General features: G+C 43.3%; 3 protein-coding genes across 4 annotated transcripts; 2 read left to right on the forward strand and 1 right to left on the reverse strand.

The window, feature by feature from the left end:
• The first annotated feature begins 784 nt into the window (after window positions 1-784).
• Window positions 785-5,474, forward strand: TMEM55B (transmembrane protein 55B). Of its 2 annotated transcripts, none has more exons than XM_006835488.1 (7): window positions 785-1,207; window positions 1,488-1,678; window positions 2,024-2,130; window positions 2,428-2,533; window positions 3,548-3,600; window positions 3,707-3,797; window positions 4,623-5,474. In XM_006835488.1, the coding sequence occupies exons 1-7, from the start codon at window positions 1,045-1,047 to the stop codon at window positions 4,764-4,766; spliced, it is 855 nt and encodes a 284-aa protein (XP_006835551.1). In that variant the 5' UTR covers window positions 785-1,044; the 3' UTR covers window positions 4,767-5,474. The 2 variants fall into 2 exon arrangements, with proteins under 2 accessions (XP_006835551.1, XP_006835552.1); XM_006835489.1 differs by having other exon boundaries at window positions 785-1,186.
• A 60-nt stretch (window positions 5,475-5,534) lies between these two features.
• Window positions 5,535-7,778, reverse strand: APEX1 (APEX nuclease (multifunctional DNA repair enzyme) 1). The gene is made up of 4 exons (XM_006835490.1): window positions 7,721-7,778; window positions 7,319-7,506; window positions 6,449-6,641; window positions 5,535-6,321 (listed from the first exon to the last, which is right to left on the reverse strand). The coding sequence occupies exons 1-4, from the start codon at window positions 7,776-7,778 to the stop codon at window positions 5,804-5,806; spliced, it is 957 nt and encodes a 318-aa protein (XP_006835553.1). The 3' UTR covers window positions 5,535-5,803.
• Window positions 7,779-8,665: 887 nt separating this feature from the next.
• On the forward strand, window positions 8,666-19,879 carry OSGEP (O-sialoglycoprotein endopeptidase). Its single transcript, XM_006835491.1, has 11 exons — window positions 8,666-8,866; window positions 10,648-10,767; window positions 10,927-11,102; window positions 12,962-13,057; window positions 13,213-13,262; window positions 13,411-13,489; window positions 18,857-18,922; window positions 19,034-19,124; window positions 19,371-19,446; window positions 19,543-19,641; window positions 19,791-19,879. The coding sequence occupies exons 1-11, from the start codon at window positions 8,752-8,754 to the stop codon at window positions 19,828-19,830; spliced, it is 1,008 nt and encodes a 335-aa protein (XP_006835554.1). The 5' UTR covers window positions 8,666-8,751; the 3' UTR covers window positions 19,831-19,879.
• Window positions 19,880-20,701: the final 822 nt, after the last annotated feature.

The raw sequence follows: 20,701 nt of genomic DNA on the forward strand, positions 1-20,701 counted from the left end.
AATGGTTTGTGCACTATACACTTATCATGCATACTGAGAAAGGTGTATCACAAAATTGGGTAAATGATAACATTTCCTCTAGTGGTGAAGGCAGATTCCTAAAAGATAAATTTCACAATTTAACCTTGTGATGGTGGCAGAGTGCTATAGAGTGTCTGCAGAGACGGCTTATTCAGACTTACTCCGGAAACAGGCTGGGTATGATAATGTTTTAGTCTACTCTCTCTGGTCTATTTTTACTGATTTAGAATATATACCTCGAGTTGTTGTTAGGTGCTATCACGTCGGTACCGACTCATAGCGACCCTATGCACAACATAACAAAACACTGCCAGATCCTGGACCAACCTCCCCCTTATTACTCAGAACTCTGGGGCTCAGCAGCCTTTGACAGCGTCGATACTCTCATCCCCTACCCTGAGATGCTTAAACCACGCCCTACGGTTCTGGCGCTAAGTTTGAGCCAATAAAGTTGAGCTTTAGGCATCACAGGTTGAGGGAAAGGAACCGACAAACCAATGATAGGCCAGTTATAACTGCAAAGGGGGAAAACAGTCTTTTTGCAGGTTCTTCGTACCAATGAGGAGCAGACTACTGGGCGCGTAACAAAGCTCACGCAGCTTCCCGAAACACATTAAGAGTAAGCAGTAGCTGCCTAACCCCACCTTCTGGTCTGGAGGTAGCGCGATGGCCAGTGCTTCCAATAGCTCGCAGAATCTCTAATCACGTGAAATATTTGCTGGCGCAGCAGCAGCCGACAGATCACGTGACAGTGACGTTAGCCCGTCACTACCCAATGAAAGAATAGAACTGCCTTCATAGACCCTGGAATTGGCTTATCCCTTCTAATAACAGCATGGAGGGGGCGGGGGATAGCCTATCACGTGCTGCGGGACGGAACGGGGCGGGGTAAGCCACTGGTTGCGGGATGCGCTGGGCGCGCGGCGCGCAGGCGCCCTGGGGACCCGGTAGCGGTGGCGGTGGTGGCTGCGGTGAAGGCAGTGACTCCATCTCTGGCCGGAGTGGGAGACGGCGGTGGCGGCTATGGCGGCAGATGGAGAGCGTTCCCCACTGCTCTCTGAGCCTATCGACGGTGGCGCCGGCGGCAACGGCTTAGTGGGGCCGGGTGGGAGTGGGGCTGGGCCTGGGGGAGGCCTGACCCCCTCCGCACCACCGTATGGAGCCGGTAAACATGCCCCGCCCCAGGGTAAGCCGGGGCGGGTCTAAGTTGTTCCCGGGGGTGCGCTTATAGACGAGTAGTGGGCGGGGCCGAGGGTGGAGGCGGGACCCAAGCTGCAGGTGCTAAGCTACTGCACCTGTGATCGGGTGGGACTTCCCTGTTTCCGAAATCGCCAGCTGAGCCCAGGATCTGCAGGGGGTTGTTACAGGAAAGCTTTGAACGTGATAAGCACGCTATCTTGGTTTAAAAGATTGAGGACTAAAAGGAGCATGATACCAGCCCTACTTTCAATATGCTTCCTCTTCAGCATTTCCCCCATTCCCGGATGGACACCCAGCTGTGTTACCTGGGGAAGACCCACCCCCGTACTCACCCTTGGCCAGCCCGGATAGTGGGAGTGCCCCCATGATCACCTGCCGAGTCTGCCAGTCTCTCATCAATGTGGAAGGCAAGATGCATCAGCATGTAGTCAAATGTGGCGTCTGCAATGAAGCCACTGTGAGTTCTACATATCTTCAGAATGGGCCCTGTTTCCACATCCTCTTTTTGATCCTTTGATTCTAAACCCTAACTTTTAGGCATTCCCACTTGCTCTTCATGAAACCCAGGTTTCTGTTCTAGAATCTCACGCACTATTTTCTCACCAAAGCTAACGTTTACCATTGCTTAGGTTGATATCTAATGGGGGATACAAACCTACTTCTTGTTTGCAAATCTCATGATACATACCACACTTTCACTTTTCCTTCCTGATTTTGGGCTTTATGTCTCTCAGTTCTCCTCAGAAAGTATTTTGGGAGTTGAAATAGAAATGTGCTCGCTGACATTCCCTTTCTTTTCTAGCCTATCAAGAATGCACCCCCAGGGAAAAAGTATGTTCGATGCCCCTGTAACTGTCTCCTTATTTGCAAAGTGACGTCCCAACGGATTGCCTGTCCTCGGCCTTATTGGTAAGAGGCATCAGGTGATGGAGAGGGTCATAAGCAGGAGAAACTGGAAAGTTAAAGGTGGAGGAATGTTTATACAGAATGTAAGTGTGTGAGAACCTGGTGTTTATTATGGAGAAAAGGTTAAGGACTGTTGTGCCTTCAAATATAGTCGTCTTATTTCATCTCATAATAAAAGGGTTGATAGGAAATGACATCTTTTATGAGCATAGAAAACATGGAGCAGAAAGCGAGAAGGAGGGACAGTGAGGAGATCATTAGGATTCAAAATGTTTAAATGTAGTCTTTTCTCCCGTATAGCAAAAGAATCATCAACCTGGGTCCCGTGCATCCAGGACCACTGAGTCCAGAACCACAACCTGTCGGTGTCAGGGTTATCTGTGGACATTGCAAGAATACTTTCCTGGTGAGGAGGGCGCATTGGGAAGCCTGGGGGGAAACAAGGAATAATTATATGAGGATGAGTCAAAAAGTATTGCTGCTGGGCTTCCAGTTCATATGTGCACAGGTTTATTCCACATAAAGTATTTTAACACGTCTCTGCAATCAGTGGACAGCTACAGACAAGTTCTCACAGTAACACACTTGTCTCAGTCTTGTTAGGGTACCTTCAATAGAAAGGTCCAGTCAAAACAGTGTTTTCCAAGGGGATCTGCTAGGGCAGTTCAAGTCAAGGCAGAGAAGTCAGTTCAGAGATTATAACAACTGTTTTTTGGATTTCCAAAGGCATAATCCTGATAGATTTTGGCATAGGGCAAAGGAAGGAAAAGTCCAGAAAATTTGTACCAGTGAGTTTTTTTCATCATGATATATGTACCTGCTCGTTTTTGGAAGTAGCAAGGGCTGTCCTGTGAGCATTTTGTTGGGAAACCTCACTCCACCCACCCTACAGCCCCATCAGACTTCTTTTGTTCCTTAAATTCAGCATTTAAAATGAACACGATTTAAGTTCCTGGATGCCAAAACTACTGTTTTAATGTGGTGATCATTGCAGGAGCTGCAAAATTCTTCAGAGAAGGAATGCTATTGTTAAGTGCCATCAAGTTGGTTCTGACCCATAGCTACCGTGTATAGGGTTTCCAAGGTGCAGCTGGTGAGCTTGAACTGCTGACCTTGTGGTTCAAAGCCACTTTGCAGTCTAGTGCATTAACCCACAGTGGAAATAGCACCTTAAGAACTATATAAACCTAGATGGAGGATATGTCAAGAAACAATAGCCTCACATTTGGATATTTTTATTTAAGAAAGGTTTCTGTGATTTCACAGCAATGCTTTTTTGACTTATCTTTGTATTTCTTTGAGTAGTCATATGAATCCTGAAAAGGTATATTTTTCACCTTCTCCCTACCCCAGGGTTCTTTTCTCACTAAGGATGTTCCTGCTTCTACCATTAATTGACTTCCTTTTTATGTCTCCATAGTGGACAGAGTTCACAGACCGGACTTTGGCACGTTGCCCACACTGCAGAAAAGTGTAAGTGATTACACTTAAAAGTGGCATCATTGAGTAATCCAGTAATGTTTGGAGTCATAACGACTCCATACATCATAAGCATCCATTCCTGTTTGCTTCCCCACAGGTCATCTATTGGGCGCAGATATCCAAGAAAGAGATGTGTCTGCTGCTTCTTGCTTGGCTTGCTTTTGGCAGTCACTGCCACTGGCCTTGCTGTGAGTAATCTTGGCTTGACCCCTTTTAACCATCTTTCTCAGCCTTATCTCCATAGGCTAGGACGCTAGGGAAATGCCTATCCTAGTTGTTGTTGTTGTTATGTGCTGTGGAGTCGGTTCCGACCCATAGCGACCCTGTGCAGGGTTTCCGAGGCCGTAAATCTTTACGGGAGCAGAACGCCTCATCTTTCTCCCGCGGAACAACTGGTAGTTTCGAACTGCTGACCTTGAGGCTCGCAGCCCGATTCGTAACCACTACGCTACCAGAGCTCCTTTCCTAGAGAAAGGTGAAAAAACTGAGGACTGTTTATTTGAATACATTTTCTTGTTAAAGCATAAAGTTGAAGGTAGAAGATCAACAGTCTTCAATGTTACTATTAAATAAGCAGCTATTTTATCTGCAGGGACAGGACTGAGGAGAAGTTAAAATTTGCTACTAGGAATTCTGGAGTACTGGTGTGGCACTATAGCATAAGCAGAGGTCAGCAATTCAAACCCAGCTGCTCCTTGAAAACATTATACAGGTGTCGTTATGAGTTGGGACCAACTCAGTGGCACTTAACCTTAGGAAGCCTGGCTCAATTCTGAGACAGTAAGAAAAATGACAGTGATCAGTCTGAGATAGCTTGAATATGTTCCGCGTAGGGGAAGGGAACTTTTTTTTTTTTTTAATCTTTAAAAAGGTCCCTGAAATTAGTTACAGGTGGATAGGGACTTGGGACAGAAGCTTGAATTCTGTGTCACTCCTAGGGTTCATGGGAATTGGTGGGAGATGAGCACTAACCCCATTTTCTTTTTTTTCTTTTTCCTTTGTTCCTTCTTCAGTTTGGCACATGGAAGTATGCACGGCAATATGGAGGTATCTATGCAGCCTGGGCATTTGTCATCTTGCTGGCTGTGCTGTGTTTGGGCCGGGCCCTCTATTGGGCCTGTATGAAGGTCAGCCACCCTGTCCAGAACTTCTCCTGAGCCCACCATGATCCACAGACTGTGTCTGGCCCCTCCCTGGTGGGGACAGTGACACTACAATGGGAGCTGGAGTAAAGAACTCCATGGGCTTCCATAAGGGAAGCCAAGCAGCTGCCTTCCTTTTCCCTGGGGAGAGGTAGGAAGGAACCAGGCCCTCACTTAGGTTTGGAGGGGTAGATAAGACCACTGATGGCCATCTGCTCTCCTCCAAGGGTTGCTGTGTTTGAGGGTGAAGTAGTTGCAATGTTGCCCCTAAATGTGGGCTCTAAAAAACGGTTGTCACCTTGTCCTTCCTATATGCTCCCCGAGAGCCATTCCTGTCCCTTATACATTCCAGGGCAGGGTTGGGGTGGGTAGCCCTGGGGGTTTCCCTCCCTCGTGTACACCATTAGGACCTTGCTGCTGCTATTGCACTTCACCAGGGGCTGGCTCTGGCCTCAGTCCCCTCCGTCTCCTCTCCCCCCATTCCATGTCCTGTGGGGGTGGGGTTAGCCGCTGCTCTGTACAGAACCACAGGAACGGATGTATATATAACTAACTATTTAATGTGGGGGTATGTTCCCCTAGTCCTGTATGTCCTTTAAGTCCTCCTTCCAACCTTATTGACCCCAGTTGCAGTATCCATCTGGGCTGGGCAGGGTTGCCGTCTTGGGGGAGGTTAGGGATTCAACTATGCTTGTAAATAAATGAGGTCATGACTCTACTCTTTTCATTTGTTAACTTGTATGTATTCCCACCAAGGCGTAGATAAAACACCAATACTGAAGCAAGGCTGTAACTATGGCTTTTATTTTCACATGGACAGTTCAAAGGAAGTCATCAGTAGTTTCTATTTAACATAAAAAAAAAAAAACCCACAAAAAAATATCTTGGGCTTAAAAGATAAAGATAGAAACCAAAATCTGTCACTAGGAGCCTGTTTGGAAGATTCATACAATTTTAGAAGGCATATACAATACAGATGCTTCAATACCATTTTTAAAGAAATGGTAGTTTGGGGGCTTAATTTCCAGACTCAAAGTGATTTTGGGGAGGTGTCACAGTGCTAAGAGTAGGGTGATAGGACAGTGGTCACTGCCTAAGGCCTTAGAACGGATCTTGCTGTCACACAATGCAGATAAGAGAGAGTGAGACAATAAAAAATAATCAAGGCGCCAGCCAACATTTTTGGATCGAGCATTCATCATGTAGGTCCAAAAGGTGTAGGCATAGGCTGTATCGGGGTAGAGGTGACGGAAGCTGTCAGCTAGTGGTACAACCTGCAGCAATTCCCCAAAGCCCTGGCGCTCTTGCGGAGTAAAGCCAGCATTCTTTTTGTTTCCCTTTGGGTTGCGAAGGTCAATCTCTTCATGAGCCACGTTGAGGTCTCCACATAACACAAGAGGTTTACGTGAAGCCAAGTCCTTCAAGAATTTGCGAAAAGCTTCATCCCAGCGCTGCCGGTACTCTAGTCGCACCAAACCCCGACCTGCATTAGGTACATAGGCTGTTACCAGCACAAACGCATCAAATTCAGCTACGATCACCCGGCCTTCCTGATCATGTTCCTCCTCGCCTACAGAAAAGATCAATCAACATAGAGAACATAAGAAAAAGACAAAGAAGGAATCAAGAGTTGGGGGCAGAAGTAGGTATTAGTCATTGGTTTGGAAGAGATCAGGGATCACTAGGGAGGGTCTCACCAATGCCGTAAGACACTTTGAGCGGACACTGGCGGGAGAGTAGGCCCACACCACTGTATCCCTCCTTGTCCAAAGGAGCTGACCAGTACTGATGAGATAGTCCAGGCAGGTTCTGAAGTTCAGCTGGTAGTTTTTTCTCTGAACATTTGGTCTCTTGGAGACACAGAATATCTGGGGCTTCTTCCTTAACCCACTATGAGTGAAGAGTAGAAAAAACCTCATCAATTCACACATTTATTCAACCTCTATATGGTTACCTCAGAAACCCTATACAGGGTCACTATGGGTCGGAACCAACTGGACGGCACTTAGTAACAATATATGGTTAACTAGGAATCCATAGGTGAGTCTTTGTGCCGAAGGAGCAATATTGCTAAGTGCCACTCAGTCGATTCCAACGCAGTGACCCTATATAGTGTTTCCAATGAGTGACTTGAACTGCCAATCTTGTAATCAGCAGTCCAGTGCTTAGCCTACAGGAATCCTAAAACAAAATATTATTTAAACAATTAGGTTTATTATGTAACTAAAGAAGAGTTTTGAGAAAAAAGGGTCTTCTGTGATACACCAAAGAATGGTTTGCTTGTCCTGCCCCCTCCCCGCCCCCCTCTCAGTAGTTATTGGCATAAACGATGTATTGGAGATACAATAAAGTCCAGTAAAGTGCCAAGAATAAGGCAATGGCATTGAAAGAATAACCATTTAGGAATCTTGGCGAAGTTCCATTGTATCTCTCCCACAAGATAATCACAGGCAAATGAAAAATAAAAACTGAGGGACTAAAGTGAGAGAAACTTTGCTTAACCAAAAGCTTAACCATAAGATCATTGAAGACTAGAAAACTTCTTTATCCCCTTGAATTTCACTCACATCTAACCCTTTCTTCTTAATCCAGGCTCGAAGCCCATCCACATTCCAGGAGCAGATCTTAAGTGTGGCCGATTTGCCACTAGGTGACGTTTTCTGATCTGGGGGATCCTCATACAGAACTGGCCCCTCTCCAGCTCCCTCTTTGTCGTTTTTCTTTGCTACTGCCTTACTCTTCTTAGTCGCTGGCTCTATAAAATGAATAAGACATAATGATAAAAGCAGGCGTTTCCCACCTTTGGCTTAGAGTTTATCATATGCCCACCAGCAACCTACAATTACTGCTCTTCATCACAAAATTTGCAAAACCGAGTAGGTCCGTCGGTAGTTCCCCTTAACATCATCGGGGCACTGGAAAACCCCACTGCAGTACCCAGGAGAGGGACTCATTTTATACTCCCCTACCGGTCTCGGGCTCTTCTCCATCTTCTGCCACAGCTTTCTTTTTTCCACGTTTCGGCATCCCTACAACGAATGCTCTTTGGCACCTGTTCCACGTTGCCCACCGAAGCAGGATTTTCAGTTACCTGTGAACGCAAGGAAACCGTGAAAACAGCAAAGTAAGGCTGGGGAGGAGCCGCTTCTAACGGTATCATATCTGAATCTTTTCCCTGATTCTGTATGCATCATAGGCCCTCCAGCCCCACACCCGCTGGACTAGATTGTTTTATAGTGCCTTGACCCCGCCTCACGTTATTAACCCTCTGGCCAATCGAAGGCCTTAACAGTGGACCTCCGACTCAGGCTGGTTGGTCAGACCTCCTGAAAAACTAGTCTACGGGCAGAAGACCAGCACCTTAATATGTGACCCGCTTAGATCCCAGCCAGGCTCCTTACCCGGGCACAAAGAACGGCGCACGCTGTTCCCCCACGTGGGTAACTAGCGTGATCACGTGATCCAGTTACGTGGCACGTGGCCAAGGACTATAGGTGATTGGTTTATCTGTCACCATGTGATGGAGGAAGCCCAGCCTTCCTTCTCGGCTCTATAGTTTCAGAAGACTCAAGGCCCCAGCCCACCATATTGGGGCTGTTTATCTTTCTGCCAGATAGCGTGAATTATTCCGCTACCCTGACCGAAGAGCCCAGTGCTGTGCAAGAAGGAGAAACATCGGTGGAGAAGGCTGAATTGGGCCACGGGAAAATATGTGGGACCAGAAAGGAATGTAAGGGGTAAATACCAGCTTAGTTTGCCTGGCAGTTTGGAGGACAGGTCGTTGCAGGGTCTTCATGGGTCGCCGTGACGACCAGGGCAGGAGCGGTGCGGACGTCGCGGGCGCTCCTCTTGGGGCATCTCTGGGGCGTGTACTTGGGCTTGCTGCCATCTACAGCCGCGGGCCCGCTGCTTCCTTTCCGGCTCGAAATCTGCGGGTCAACACGGACTGGTGAGGAGCTCCAAAAGTCACCAGGGCCCCTGCCGGCATTTTCTTTCGGTTATGCCTACGGTGCTGGGGTTCGAAGGCAGTGCCAACAAGATTGGCGTGGGAGTGGTGCGGGATGGCACGGTGTTGGCTAACCCGAGACGAACTTACGTCACTCCTCCGGGCACAGGTTAGTTAATAGTGGACTTGCAGTTTAAGGCGCGCTTCATTGCACAGCATCACCTTTTATCTTCCTAAATACCAGTAAAGTGGGTGCATTATTCCTGCTTATACAGCTTTGAACTTCAAGGTCGACGGTTCAAACTTACCAGCTGAGCCTTGGAAACCCTATACAGGGTCGCTATGGGTCGGAATCGACTCAACGGCGCCCAACAACAGCAACATACAGCTTTTACTCCAAGGCTCATTGATATTACTTGGCAGGTGTTAAGTCCAACAGACTGATGGGTAGTAGGAGAATCACAGTCACTTGAACTTGGATCTTCAGGATTCGCTCAACTTTTGTTGAGTGCTTTTACTTCCTAGGGTTTGACTGTGCTGGTGAACACAAGAATGGTTATCACGAGTCAGGTGTGGAATCAGGCATATAAACTTGGTTTATATAACTAGCATGGTAAACCATATGAGAGATGTAATAAAAATATTCTAGAACCAGAATAGAGCGGTAGATCAAAATGGGAAGACGTCACACCTTAGGTGTCAGAACTCACTGTGGTATTCATTGCCCAGATTCTTGGACTATTGTTTACTCTAAATATGGGGATAATAAGCTCTATATCATTACTTCTTGATAATTCAAGTAGCTGGTGCCTTACAGCTTTCAATAAATGTTATTTTTAAGCTATTTTATTCTCCAGTATGCCCCAATTGACATATATGTGCACACATTTAGCATTCCCTCTCCTAGGCACTTGGGCCCCAGCAATACAAAAATAAATAGCCAATGCTGTTTATTTGAGGTGGAGGTGGTTCCAACTCAAAGCTGTCCTGTATGTGATTTCCAAGGAATAGCTTGTGGGTTTAACTACCAATCCTTTAGTTAGTAGTCCAGTGCTTATCCTACAGTGCCATTGAAGTTTGGTGTTGTTAAGTGCCGTTGAGTTGATTACAATTCATAGCACTCCTGTATAGGGTTTCTAAGGCTTTTAACTTTGCAGAAAACCTCATCTTACCCCTATTGAGCGGCTTGTGGGCTCAAACTGTGGACCTTGTGGTTCGCGGTACAATGCCTATCATACGGAGCCAACGCACTCAACTTTTGAAGTCTTAATGGGAGAAACTAATAACTCTAGTGCTATATTTGTTAGGTGTTAAGTATAGTACATAAACATGCACAGTCATATGGGGTCATAGACAAAGATCACCGAAAACTATGGGGTAGGTATTACCTGAATTGAACCCTGAGACTGAGTTAGATATGAAGAAGGGCATTTCTGAGAGCTGAATAGCTCCCCAAAGTGACCCCCATTACCAGTGAGTCCATTCCAAGGCAAAACAACTCTATAGGACAGAGTAGAACTGTTCCATGGGCTTTCCAAGGCTGGAATCTTTACAAAAGCAGACTGCCACATCTTTCCCTCATGGAATGGCTGGTGAGTTCAAACATTGCTGTTGGCAGTCAAGTGCTTTAACCATTTCACCACTGGAGCTCGGAACAGACTATATATAAGGAGCCCTGGTGGCACTGTAGGATAAGCACTGGACTGCTACCCCTAAGGACAGCAGTTCAAAGCCACCAACCACTCTGAGGGAAAAAGATGAGGTTTTCTGCTCCTGTAAAGATATATAGCCGCAGAAACCCTGTGTAGAGGCTAGAAATTATAAAAGGGTGTATCTGAAAGCCTGGAAGACAGGATACTTCAGGAGAAAGGGACTCCCATAGTACTGAAATGCCTTCTTCGTCTACCTCCCATTGCATGAAAACCCCTCTGACCTGTGTCCATCTCCTAGGATTCCTCCCTGGTGATACTGCCCGACACCACCGAGCTGTTATTCTGGACCTGCTTCAGGAGGCACTAACAGAGGCTGGATTAACCTCTCAGGATATCGATTGTGTTGCTTACACCAAAGGTATGGCTACAAGTATGGTCAACAATGGAAGGATATACCTAGAGTCTATCTCAGTCAAAACAATCTGACCTTCACTTTTGCTGCCACCACCATGCCTACCCCCATCTCTCATATCCCTGCTCTCCCCATTTGAATTTCTCCCAATCTCTGTTCTCCTAGGTCCTGGCATGGGTGCCCCACTGGTTTCTGTGGCTGTTGTTGCTCGTACGGTAGCCCAGCTGTGGAATAAGCCATTGCTAGGTGTGAACCACTGTATAGGCCACATTGAGATGGGTCGTCTCATCACTGGAGCCACCAGCCCAACTGTGCTCTATGTCAGTGGAGGAAATACTCAGGTATACAGAGTACTCCGTCCATACCTTTTTAATTTCCAAGGTGCCATACCAGCAACTTATGTGTTCTGCATGGGTGGCGGGAACTGCAAGAATAAAACACCACATCTGAACCTAAAGTATTATACATCAAAAAACCCACAGCAGAGTTTGCAACATTGTAGTCTAGGGCAGGACAATCAGAGTATTTGGTGCTTTTATATAAAGATTAGGAATGTCTAGTTTAGGAAATGAAAGGTTGATAAGGATTTCTGCCTTCAAAATAATGGAAGGAGTTTTTTATACTTTAAAGCTTCCCTCCTCCCCCCACTATAAATCTTAGCAATTAAGTCTTAAGGACACTACCTGATTTTTATTTTTATTTTTGGTGGTAAGTATATAGAATTTGTTATTCCAAGAGCATGGAAATAGAGCAACTTTTAGAAAAAAACACACTATAAATGGTAAAATTCATTGGAGAAATTACAGTTGTGTGGGATATCTTACAAGACCTTTAGAGGTCAGAATTAGAACTTCAGTCTTCCTTTCTTATGGCGTTCTTGTCGGAAAGTTCAGCATTTGTCTCAGTTACGTTCTAAAACTTTGTGTTGTGAAAGAATTATTAAGGATGAGGGACACATACCCACTCATGGAAATGATGAGGGAACTTCAGGCAGTAGAGGGCAAGGAGCTGTTTGGAGCTAAGAGGTTAGAGGTTTGGTGTGCAGAAAGTATTAGAGGAGGTGACTGGAGGTATTCTGATGATGATAGGAGATACAGTTTTCACATCTTCCCTTATGAAGTCTGTCTAGTCATTTTAAAGAAAAGAAAAAAGATGAGGAGTGGGTAATAGAAGTAGAAAGGCAGGCTTTCCCTCCCTTTTGTTATTAGCCTTTTGGCACCTGTATTCCACTGAAGATACAGTAAAGAGCTACATCAAAAAGGAAGGAAATCCCTAGCAACTCGGGCAAGGGCCAGGGACTTCTTATGGTCCCTAGGAAGCCCTCACTGTGGGAGGTGTGGAGCACCAGTATCACTGGGTGATAAATAGTCTCTGTGGTAGAAGTTGATCACATATGAAGAATGGGCATGTTGTCAGTGCTGAGTTGACTGGGCCATTAGTCTGGCCCAGTATAGGATTTTGAGTTTTTCAGCTTTTCCTCTTCCCTTTTTCCCAAATACCACTACTAGTATAATCTAGAAGGATTCACTCTTGTTTTCTGCCTCTAAGCTATAAAACCTGTTTTCCTTGTCCACATTTTAAAACTGCTTTTAAGGGACATGTCAGGAGCTTCCAAACTAGAAAAATGCACATAAATAAGCTTTAAAAGGCTCATGGGAAAATTCCACTATCTTTTCATGCCATTTGTCCATGAACTCTTTTGAAACTCATAAAATGACAGTTTGCTTCTGCCCTAACCTAGAATATCTTATGTGATCTAAATAGATAACTTAGAATGGTGGTGCTGGTGTGCTGTTGAGGCAGGTCTGATTCAGTCACCCTTTATAGGGCTTCTGAGGCTATAAATCTTTACAGGAGCAGAAAACCTCGATTTTTCTCCAGCTGAGCCAGCTGGTGGATTCAAACTGCTGACCTTGCGATTAGCAGCCAAACACATAACCCACTACACCACCAGGGCTCCTTCTAACCTCGAATATCTTATGTAAATTAGGAATCTGCTCTGGGAATGCTTGGGGTATATGGATTGCTTTTCAGATAAGAGGTATGGAAAATGACCCATTCAGGATTTGGGAAAACACATTTTTTCTATTTCTTATTGGAAAGTTTAGTGGCCACGTTGATCCTCTGCTGTGTTCTTCCCCAAAGCCAAATACTCCTCTTTACAGACTTAAGGTTTCATGGACATCCTCACCACCCTTAGGTGATTGCATACTCAGAGCGCCGTTACCGCATCTTTGGGGAAACCATCGATATTGCTGTGGGTAATTGTCTGGATCGCTTTGCTCGAGTACTAAAGGTGAGCTATTGGGGCTGCAGAGAATATAAAATGTGAATGTATTTCTGGAGAGCCGTGGAAATGAAGGGAGAAATTGATAAATGCGTTTCTTAAGGTTCCTGGATATCTGACCTCATCCTCTCCCACTCACGTCTTGCCTGTTTGTCTTTTGCCAGATTTCCAATGACCCAAGTCCAGGCTACAACATTGAGCAGATGGCAAAGCGGTGAGAGGACATTAGTTGGAGGGAGGTTGTCTGACAGACTTTAGGGGTTTCTTTGTATATCTCCATTCATGAGAATTGGGAGGGCCTTTGGAGGGGGAGCAGCCAGATGACTATAGGGTTAGTGCCTGATTTATTCACTTCCATATAGAGGCAAGAAACTCGTTGAGCTGCCATACACTGTAAAGGGGATGGACGTCTCTTTCTCAGGGATCCTGTCTTTCATTGAGGTAAGTGTCATTAATTTGTCTTTAATGAAGCATGGCTGTTTTGCTCATGACTGTATGTCCAATATATAGAGTATGACGGCTAATGTGAAGGGGCTTCAAAAATTTGTGGAAAATGGAATTGAACGATAACAGAATTTTTTTCAAGGACTTTTTGAAGCCCCTCCTATTACTTGTTCAATAAATTCATTCAGCAAGTAAATGTTGTTTTAGCAGCTTTACATATAGAACTTTATCAATATTTTTTGTCTAAACATATCATAAGATATAATTCTGACTTATTTTCTGAATAACAGGTGTAGAGGATACATTGTCAAAGTAATAAAATTATGGTTTCATCATTTCTTAGTAAACCTGTTTTATAGTGAATTTTTGCAATATAGGATATTGTTTTTTTCCTTGTTTTATAGTTGGAAAATAGATTCTTTAAGATGTTTTTTTTTTAATAACACTATTAATTGTTGTTGTTGTTGTTGTTGTTAAGTATTGTGGAGTCAGTTCCAACCCATAGTGACACACCCTGCATAGGGTTTCCGTGGCTGTAAATCTTTACAGGAGCAGAAAGCCTCATCTTTGTTCCGAGGACTGCCTGGTAGTTTCGAACGTCCGACCTTGAGGTTAGCAGCCCAATTTGTAACCACTACGCTACCGGAGCTCCTTAACAGTACCAGTTGTTGTTAAGTGCCATCGAGTTGGTTCTGACCCATAGCGACCCTGTATAGGGTTTCCGAGGAGCAGCTGGTGAGTTTGAGCCGCTGACCTTGCAGTTCAAACGGCTTTGCAGTCTGATGCATTAACCCACAATGCCATACCAGTACTCCAACAATATCAATTGTTGTTTGTTGTTGTTGTTAAGTGCCATCGAGTCAGTTCCGACCCATAGCGACCCTGTACAGGGTTTCCGAGGGTGTAAATCTTTACGGGAGTAGAAAGCCTCATCTTTCTCCCGCGGAGAGGCTGGTAATTTCGAACCGCTGACCTTAAGGTTCACAGCCCGATTCGTAACCACTACGCTACCAGAGCGCCTAACAATATCAATAGGCAAGTTAAATTATTAATAATTTTTTCTAATTAAATAAGTACTCACTTTTTTTTATAAACATCACAGAGTCCGTTATACACATGGACTTCACTAGATAGAATACACAGAAATCAAATTTACTACATATGTGGAAGGAGACAGTTGAAAAGCTCCATATCATCAGCCAAAACCAGACTAGGGGCAGACTGTGGAACAGACTGCCCCTTGTCTGGTTGCTCATTTGCAAGTTCAGGTTGAAGCTGAAGAAAATTCAAACAAGTACATGAAAGCCAACATAATGATCTTGAACACATCCCACCTTAGTTTAGAGACATTTCAAGAACAGATTTGAAACATTAGATACTAATGACTCAAAACCAGAAGAGTTGTAGTATGACATCAAGAACATCATACAGGAAGAAAGCAAAAGGTTATTAAGAATATAAGGAAGAAAGAAAAGGCCAAAATGAATGTCAGAAAAGACTATGAAACTTGCTGTCCAGTGGAGAGATGCTAAAGCAAGTAGAAGAAATGAGGAGGTAAAGAACTGAATAGAAAATTTCAAGGTACTGTCTAAGAAGACAAAGTCAAATAATGAAATGTTTAAAGGTCTGGAGTTAGAAAACCAAAAGGCAAGAACATACTTAGCATTTCTCAAGTTGGAAGAACTGAGGAAAAAATTTAAGCTTCAACTTGAAATACTGAAGGATTCTTTGAACAAAATACTGAATGATGCAAAAAGCATCAAAAGAAGATGGAAAGAATTGAATGATGCATGGAGGGGATTGTAATCATTGCTAGGAAACAAAATGCGATAGGATGAATGGAAAGCTGATGTTCTCCCAAGTAAACTATCGCCCAATTCACAATAAAAACTTTTAAAAATATACTAATTTTAGAGAATAACAAGTATGTCAAATTTAGGTAGAAACTGATGTGATAGGAATACAAAAAGTAGTGATACAAAATCACAGAAATAGTTATTAAACAAAAATATCAAAAAAAGAAGAAGATGGAAAGAATAGAGATTAACTGTACCAAAAAGAAATGGTCGATGTTAAACCATTTCAAGGTAGCATATAATCAGGAATCAGTGGTACTGAAGAAGAAGTCTTGTGCACTGTAGCTATTGGCAAAGAATGAGGAATACACAGAATCACTGTACTAAGAAGAAATGGTCATTATTCAACCATTTTAAGAGGTAGAATATGAGGAAGAACCAATAATATTGAAGGAAAAGGTCCAAGGTGCACTGAAGGCCTTAGCAAAGAACAAGGCTCCAGGAATTGATGGTATACAAATTGAAATCTTTCAACACACTGATGCAGCACAGGAAACAGTCACTCATCTATACCAAGAAATTTGGAAAACAGCTACCTGGTCAACTGATGAGAAGAGATACTTAATCCATGCCAAAGAGAGGTAACCCAATAGAAAGCAGAAATCATCGGACAATGTCATTACTATCAGAGGCAAATAAAAATTTGCTCAAGATAGTTCAAAAATGTCTGCAACAGTACTTAGACAGGAAAGTGCCAGAAGTTCAGGGTAGATCCAGACAACGTGGGACAAGGGATATCATTGCTCACGTCTGATGGATCTTGGTTGAAAGCAGAGGATAGCAAAAGATGTTTGTCTGTGGTTTATGATCATGCAAAGACTTTCAACTGTGGATCAGGACAAGCTATGTACAGCATTACCGAGAATGAGTGTTCTGAAACAGTTGTGCCCAGGAGGAACCTGTACATACACCAGGAAGCAGTTGTTCAAATAGAACAAGGGGGTCCAGGATGCTTTAAAATTAGGAAAGGTGTACCCAGGCTTTTATTCTTGCATCATACTTATTCATTCTCATGCAGAGCAAATAAACTGAGAAGTTGAATTGCCTGAAGAAGAGCGTGGCATCAGGATTCGAGGAAGGCTCATTAACAATCTGAGATATGTAGGATGATAGAACTTTGCTCGCTGAAAGTGATGAGGATTTAACATACATACTGATGAAGATTAAAGACCACACCCATCATTATGGGTTGCTATCTCCATGTAAAGAAAACAAAAATCCTCACCACTGGACCAATAAATAACTTCAGGATAAATGGAGAAAAGATTGAAGTTGTCAAAGACTTCATTTTGCTTGGATCCACCATCAACACTCAGTGAAGTTAAACGACATATTTGTATTGCATTAGGCAAATCTGCTGCACAAAACCTCTTTAAAGTGTTGAAGAACAAAGATGTTAGTTGGATGACTTATGTGCACCTGACCCAAGCTACGGTATTTTCAATAGCCTCATACGCGTGTGTGAGTTAGGCAATGACTGAAGAAGACCATAGAAGAATTGATACATTTGAGTTATGGTTTTAGAGAAGACGAATTTGTGTTGAAAAAGTACAAACAGAATATTCCTTAGAAGCCATGAGGTCCAGACTTCGTTTCTCATACTTCAGACATATTTTCAGAAGGGATCAGACCCTGGAGAGGACATCATGCTTGGTAAAGTAGAAGGACAATGAAAAAGAGGGAGACAGTGAAAAAGAGATAGATTGGCACAGTGGTAGCAACAATGGGCTCAAGCATAGCAACAAGTTTGAGAATGGTGCAGGAATAGGCAGTGTTTCGTTCTGTTATGCCTAGGGGTTACTGTGAATCAAAGCCAGTTGATGGCACTTAACAACATTTGAAAAGTATAAAGAAAATAAAAGTGATTCATAATCTCAACCCAAAGTTAACTATTCATGGTTTTTTTATTGATTTGGGTTGCGTCTTTTTTTGCTTTAACAAGCAGAAATTTATTTTCTCACTGTCAGACTGTTTTGCTCTCTGACTATACAGCATTAACTCTGGTGGAAGATTTTCTCTCTCTGTAGACTCACAGTTTAAGAGGAAGTTTGTTATCTCCTTTTAGCATTTGTAGGGCTGGCATTCCTTACAAATCTCCATGTCTCTTGGTGTAATGTTCCCCTGAATCTAGGAGGTTCCTAATAATGCCTCTTTTTTGGTCTCTGCTTCTTTGCTGACTTCTCTCTCCTTTTACATCATTTTTTATTTCTTCTATTAACCTGTATGTAGTTTTAAAAACAAGGTGTTACACAGTTTCCATGTATTTGGGTTGGGTTCGTTGTTCCTTTGTCTTCCTGTTGTTAATTTCTAATTTTGTAGAATTGTGATCTAAGGATATGTTTTAAATTGTTTTTAAATTTATGTGGCTTGCTTTTATGGATTAATTTATGGTCTGTTCTAGAGAATGTTCCAAGTGCACTGGAAAAGAATATATATTATGCTGTTTTTGGATTGAGTGCTCTGAATAAGTCTATGAAGTCAAATTGATTGATTGTGTTCTTGAGTTTCTTTCTAGTTAAACTGAAATTCTGCTATTATTGTGTTGTGAAGTGCCATCGAGTTGTTTCACACTTTCATAGCGACCCTATAGTGTTTCCAAGGAGCTGCTGGTGGGTTTGAACCACCAACCTTGTGGTTAGTCCAGTGCTCATTCTGCAGCACCACATGAAGACTCTCCTTATTGTCGAGTTGTTTATTTCTTTAATTCTGGTTGAGTATAATGTATGTATTTTGAGACTCTTTGATTGGGAGTATAGGTATTTATTATGATTCTGTCCTCTTATTCAGTTGACCCAGTCACTGTATAATGTCCTCCTTTGTCTCTTATGCTGGTTTTTCCCTTCATCTGTTTTATCAGAAATTAATATTGTGATTACTGTTAGCTTGGCATATTTTTTTTTCAATTTTCGATGTGTGTGTGTGTAAAATGTGTTTTTTGTAGACAGTATATTGAAGGATCCTGTTTCTTATCCATTCTGCTACTTTCTGTCTCTTGACTGCTGCATCTAATCCACTCACATTCTCTGTGATTATTGATAGTTGTGAACTGGTTGTAGTCCTTTTGCTCTGTGTTATTTTTGTGGTTCAGCAAATAACTTATTTCATATCTTCTGTGTGCCAAGCACTGTTCTAGATAATAGGGATACAGCATGGAGCAAAATAAAAATCACTACCTACATGGAGGCATAAGAGGATAAAGAAATAACAACTCAAAAATAAAGAAGGAAAAGTAAACTGTAAAGTGTGTCAGATAATGATAAATGTTGTGGAGATAAGAAAGCAAGCTAAGGGGGCACGTTGGGGTAGACATTCAAAAAATAATTATTGAGTCTTTGAATTTTTGAATGACTGCTCCACTCTATAGTGTAGTGCCAGTGAAAGGCAAAATGTGGCATAGCGTGCACTGGTAACTTGAACTGTGGTGTGAAACAGGTGATCCTCTGAGGGTTCTGATTTTCACCCTTGTCTAACCCCCAAACCACTGTTACCCCACCCCTTCTCGTTGTAGGATGCAGCTCAGCGGATGCTGGCCACGGGGGAGTGTACTCCTGAAGATCTGTGTTTTTCCTTGCAGGTAATGAAGTACAAAGTTGGGATATAAGGTTGGGACTGGAGGAGTTTATATGGGAAAGCAGAACTAAGTTGGGATGTCCTCTGAAGTTTTAATCATACTTATCCCTAACAGGAGACTGTGTTTGCAATGCTGGTAGAAATCACAGAGCGAGCCATGGCGCATTGTGGCTCCCAGGAGGCTCTCATCGTGGGAGGTGTAGGATGTATGTGTCATTGAACAGTGTTTCTCTCTCTTCTTCTTGGGCATCGTGCATCTTCCTCCTGACATTTTAAGTCTCTAAGGATTTCGGGAAATCATTATTTCCATTTCTTGTCCTATTTTCCCCAGCCCTTACCCCCTAAACTCCTAATTCATTTTTCTAAGTAAATATATGTGAAGTCTATATATATATATAGCTAGGCCATTGAAACTGTACTAAGCTAACCCTGTCCCCTACCACTTTGCATAGGTAACATGCGATTACAGGAGATGATGGAAACAATGTGTCAGGAACGTGGAGCCCAGCTTTTTGCCACAGATGAGAGGTAAGATCTTTTCTCAGTCTTGATTTCATTTTATCTTCTCTCATTGCTGTGATTTTCTGCCATCAGATTGTAGATTTTACATCTTTTATTTTCCAGATTCTGTATTGATAATGGAGCCATGATAGCTCATGCGGGCTGGGAAATGTTCCAGGCTGGGCACAGAACCCCCCTTAGTGATTCTGGTATCACACAAAGGTGAGAGGATCACCTCTTAGAGGAGGCAATAGGATTGTATGGGAGACATGCAAGAACTAGCAGGAATGGGGGTCAAGGATCCTGATGGCAAAGAATGGGCAGTACTAATGGATAGCCCACTACCAGATGTTTCCTCTTCTTCCACACAGGTATCGGACAGATGAAGTAGAAGTGACATGGAGAGACTAACAAAATTCACAGAATCAGAGTAGATAGTACTCTGAGTGAAGGCCAAGGAAGACTCCAGGCTCCCCTCTGCCTTCATTCAAACTCCAAGATGATTTAGCAATAAAGTATTTTTGGTTTTGTATGTTGGTAATTGGTTTGGGTTGTTCTGGACCAATATAGAATTGTTGTTTTTAGGTACCATCAAGTTGGTTCTTACTCAGAGACCCTCTGCAAAACAAAACAAAGCACTGCGTGGTCCTGCGTCATCCTCACAATTAATATTATACTTGAGCCCGTTGTTGCTACCACTGTGTTAATCCATCTCATTGGGGGTCTTCCTCTTTTTTTGCTGACCCTCTACTTTACCAAGCATGATGTCCTTCTCCAAGGACTGATCCCTCCCAATAACATGTCTGAAGTATGAAAGACGAAGTGCAGCCAACTTTACTTCTAAGGAACATTCTGGCTATACGTCTTCCAAGACAGATTTTTATGTTCTGGCAGTCCATGGTATTTTCGATATTCTTCACCAACACCATAATTCAGATGCATTGATTCTTCTCTGGCCTTCCTTATTCATTGTCCAACTTTCACATGCATATGAGGCGATTGAGAATACTGTGAACACTTTATTTTTCTTAAAGTTTTATTGTGAATTATGTGATAGTTTACATGGGTACATGGGAGAATTTTAGTTTTACATCCTATCATATATTGTTTCTTTGCCATGGTTACAATCCCCTCCACGCATCACTAGTCAATGAAAGGGTACATTTTACCAGCCTGCTCTCCCCCACCAGTCATCAGCACACATCCCCTCTCCCTTCCAGGGCCCCGAGTCCCCAGCCGCTCCATCTCTCCACATAATCATCTCTGCCTCCATCTCGGGTAT

The sequence above is a fragment of the Chrysochloris asiatica genome, unplaced genomic scaffold, assembly GCF_000296735.1.
Source record: "Chrysochloris asiatica unplaced genomic scaffold, ChrAsi1.0 scaffold00017, whole genome shotgun sequence".
In the NCBI taxonomy this organism is placed as follows: Eukaryota; Metazoa; Chordata; class Mammalia; order Afrosoricida; family Chrysochloridae; genus Chrysochloris; species Chrysochloris asiatica.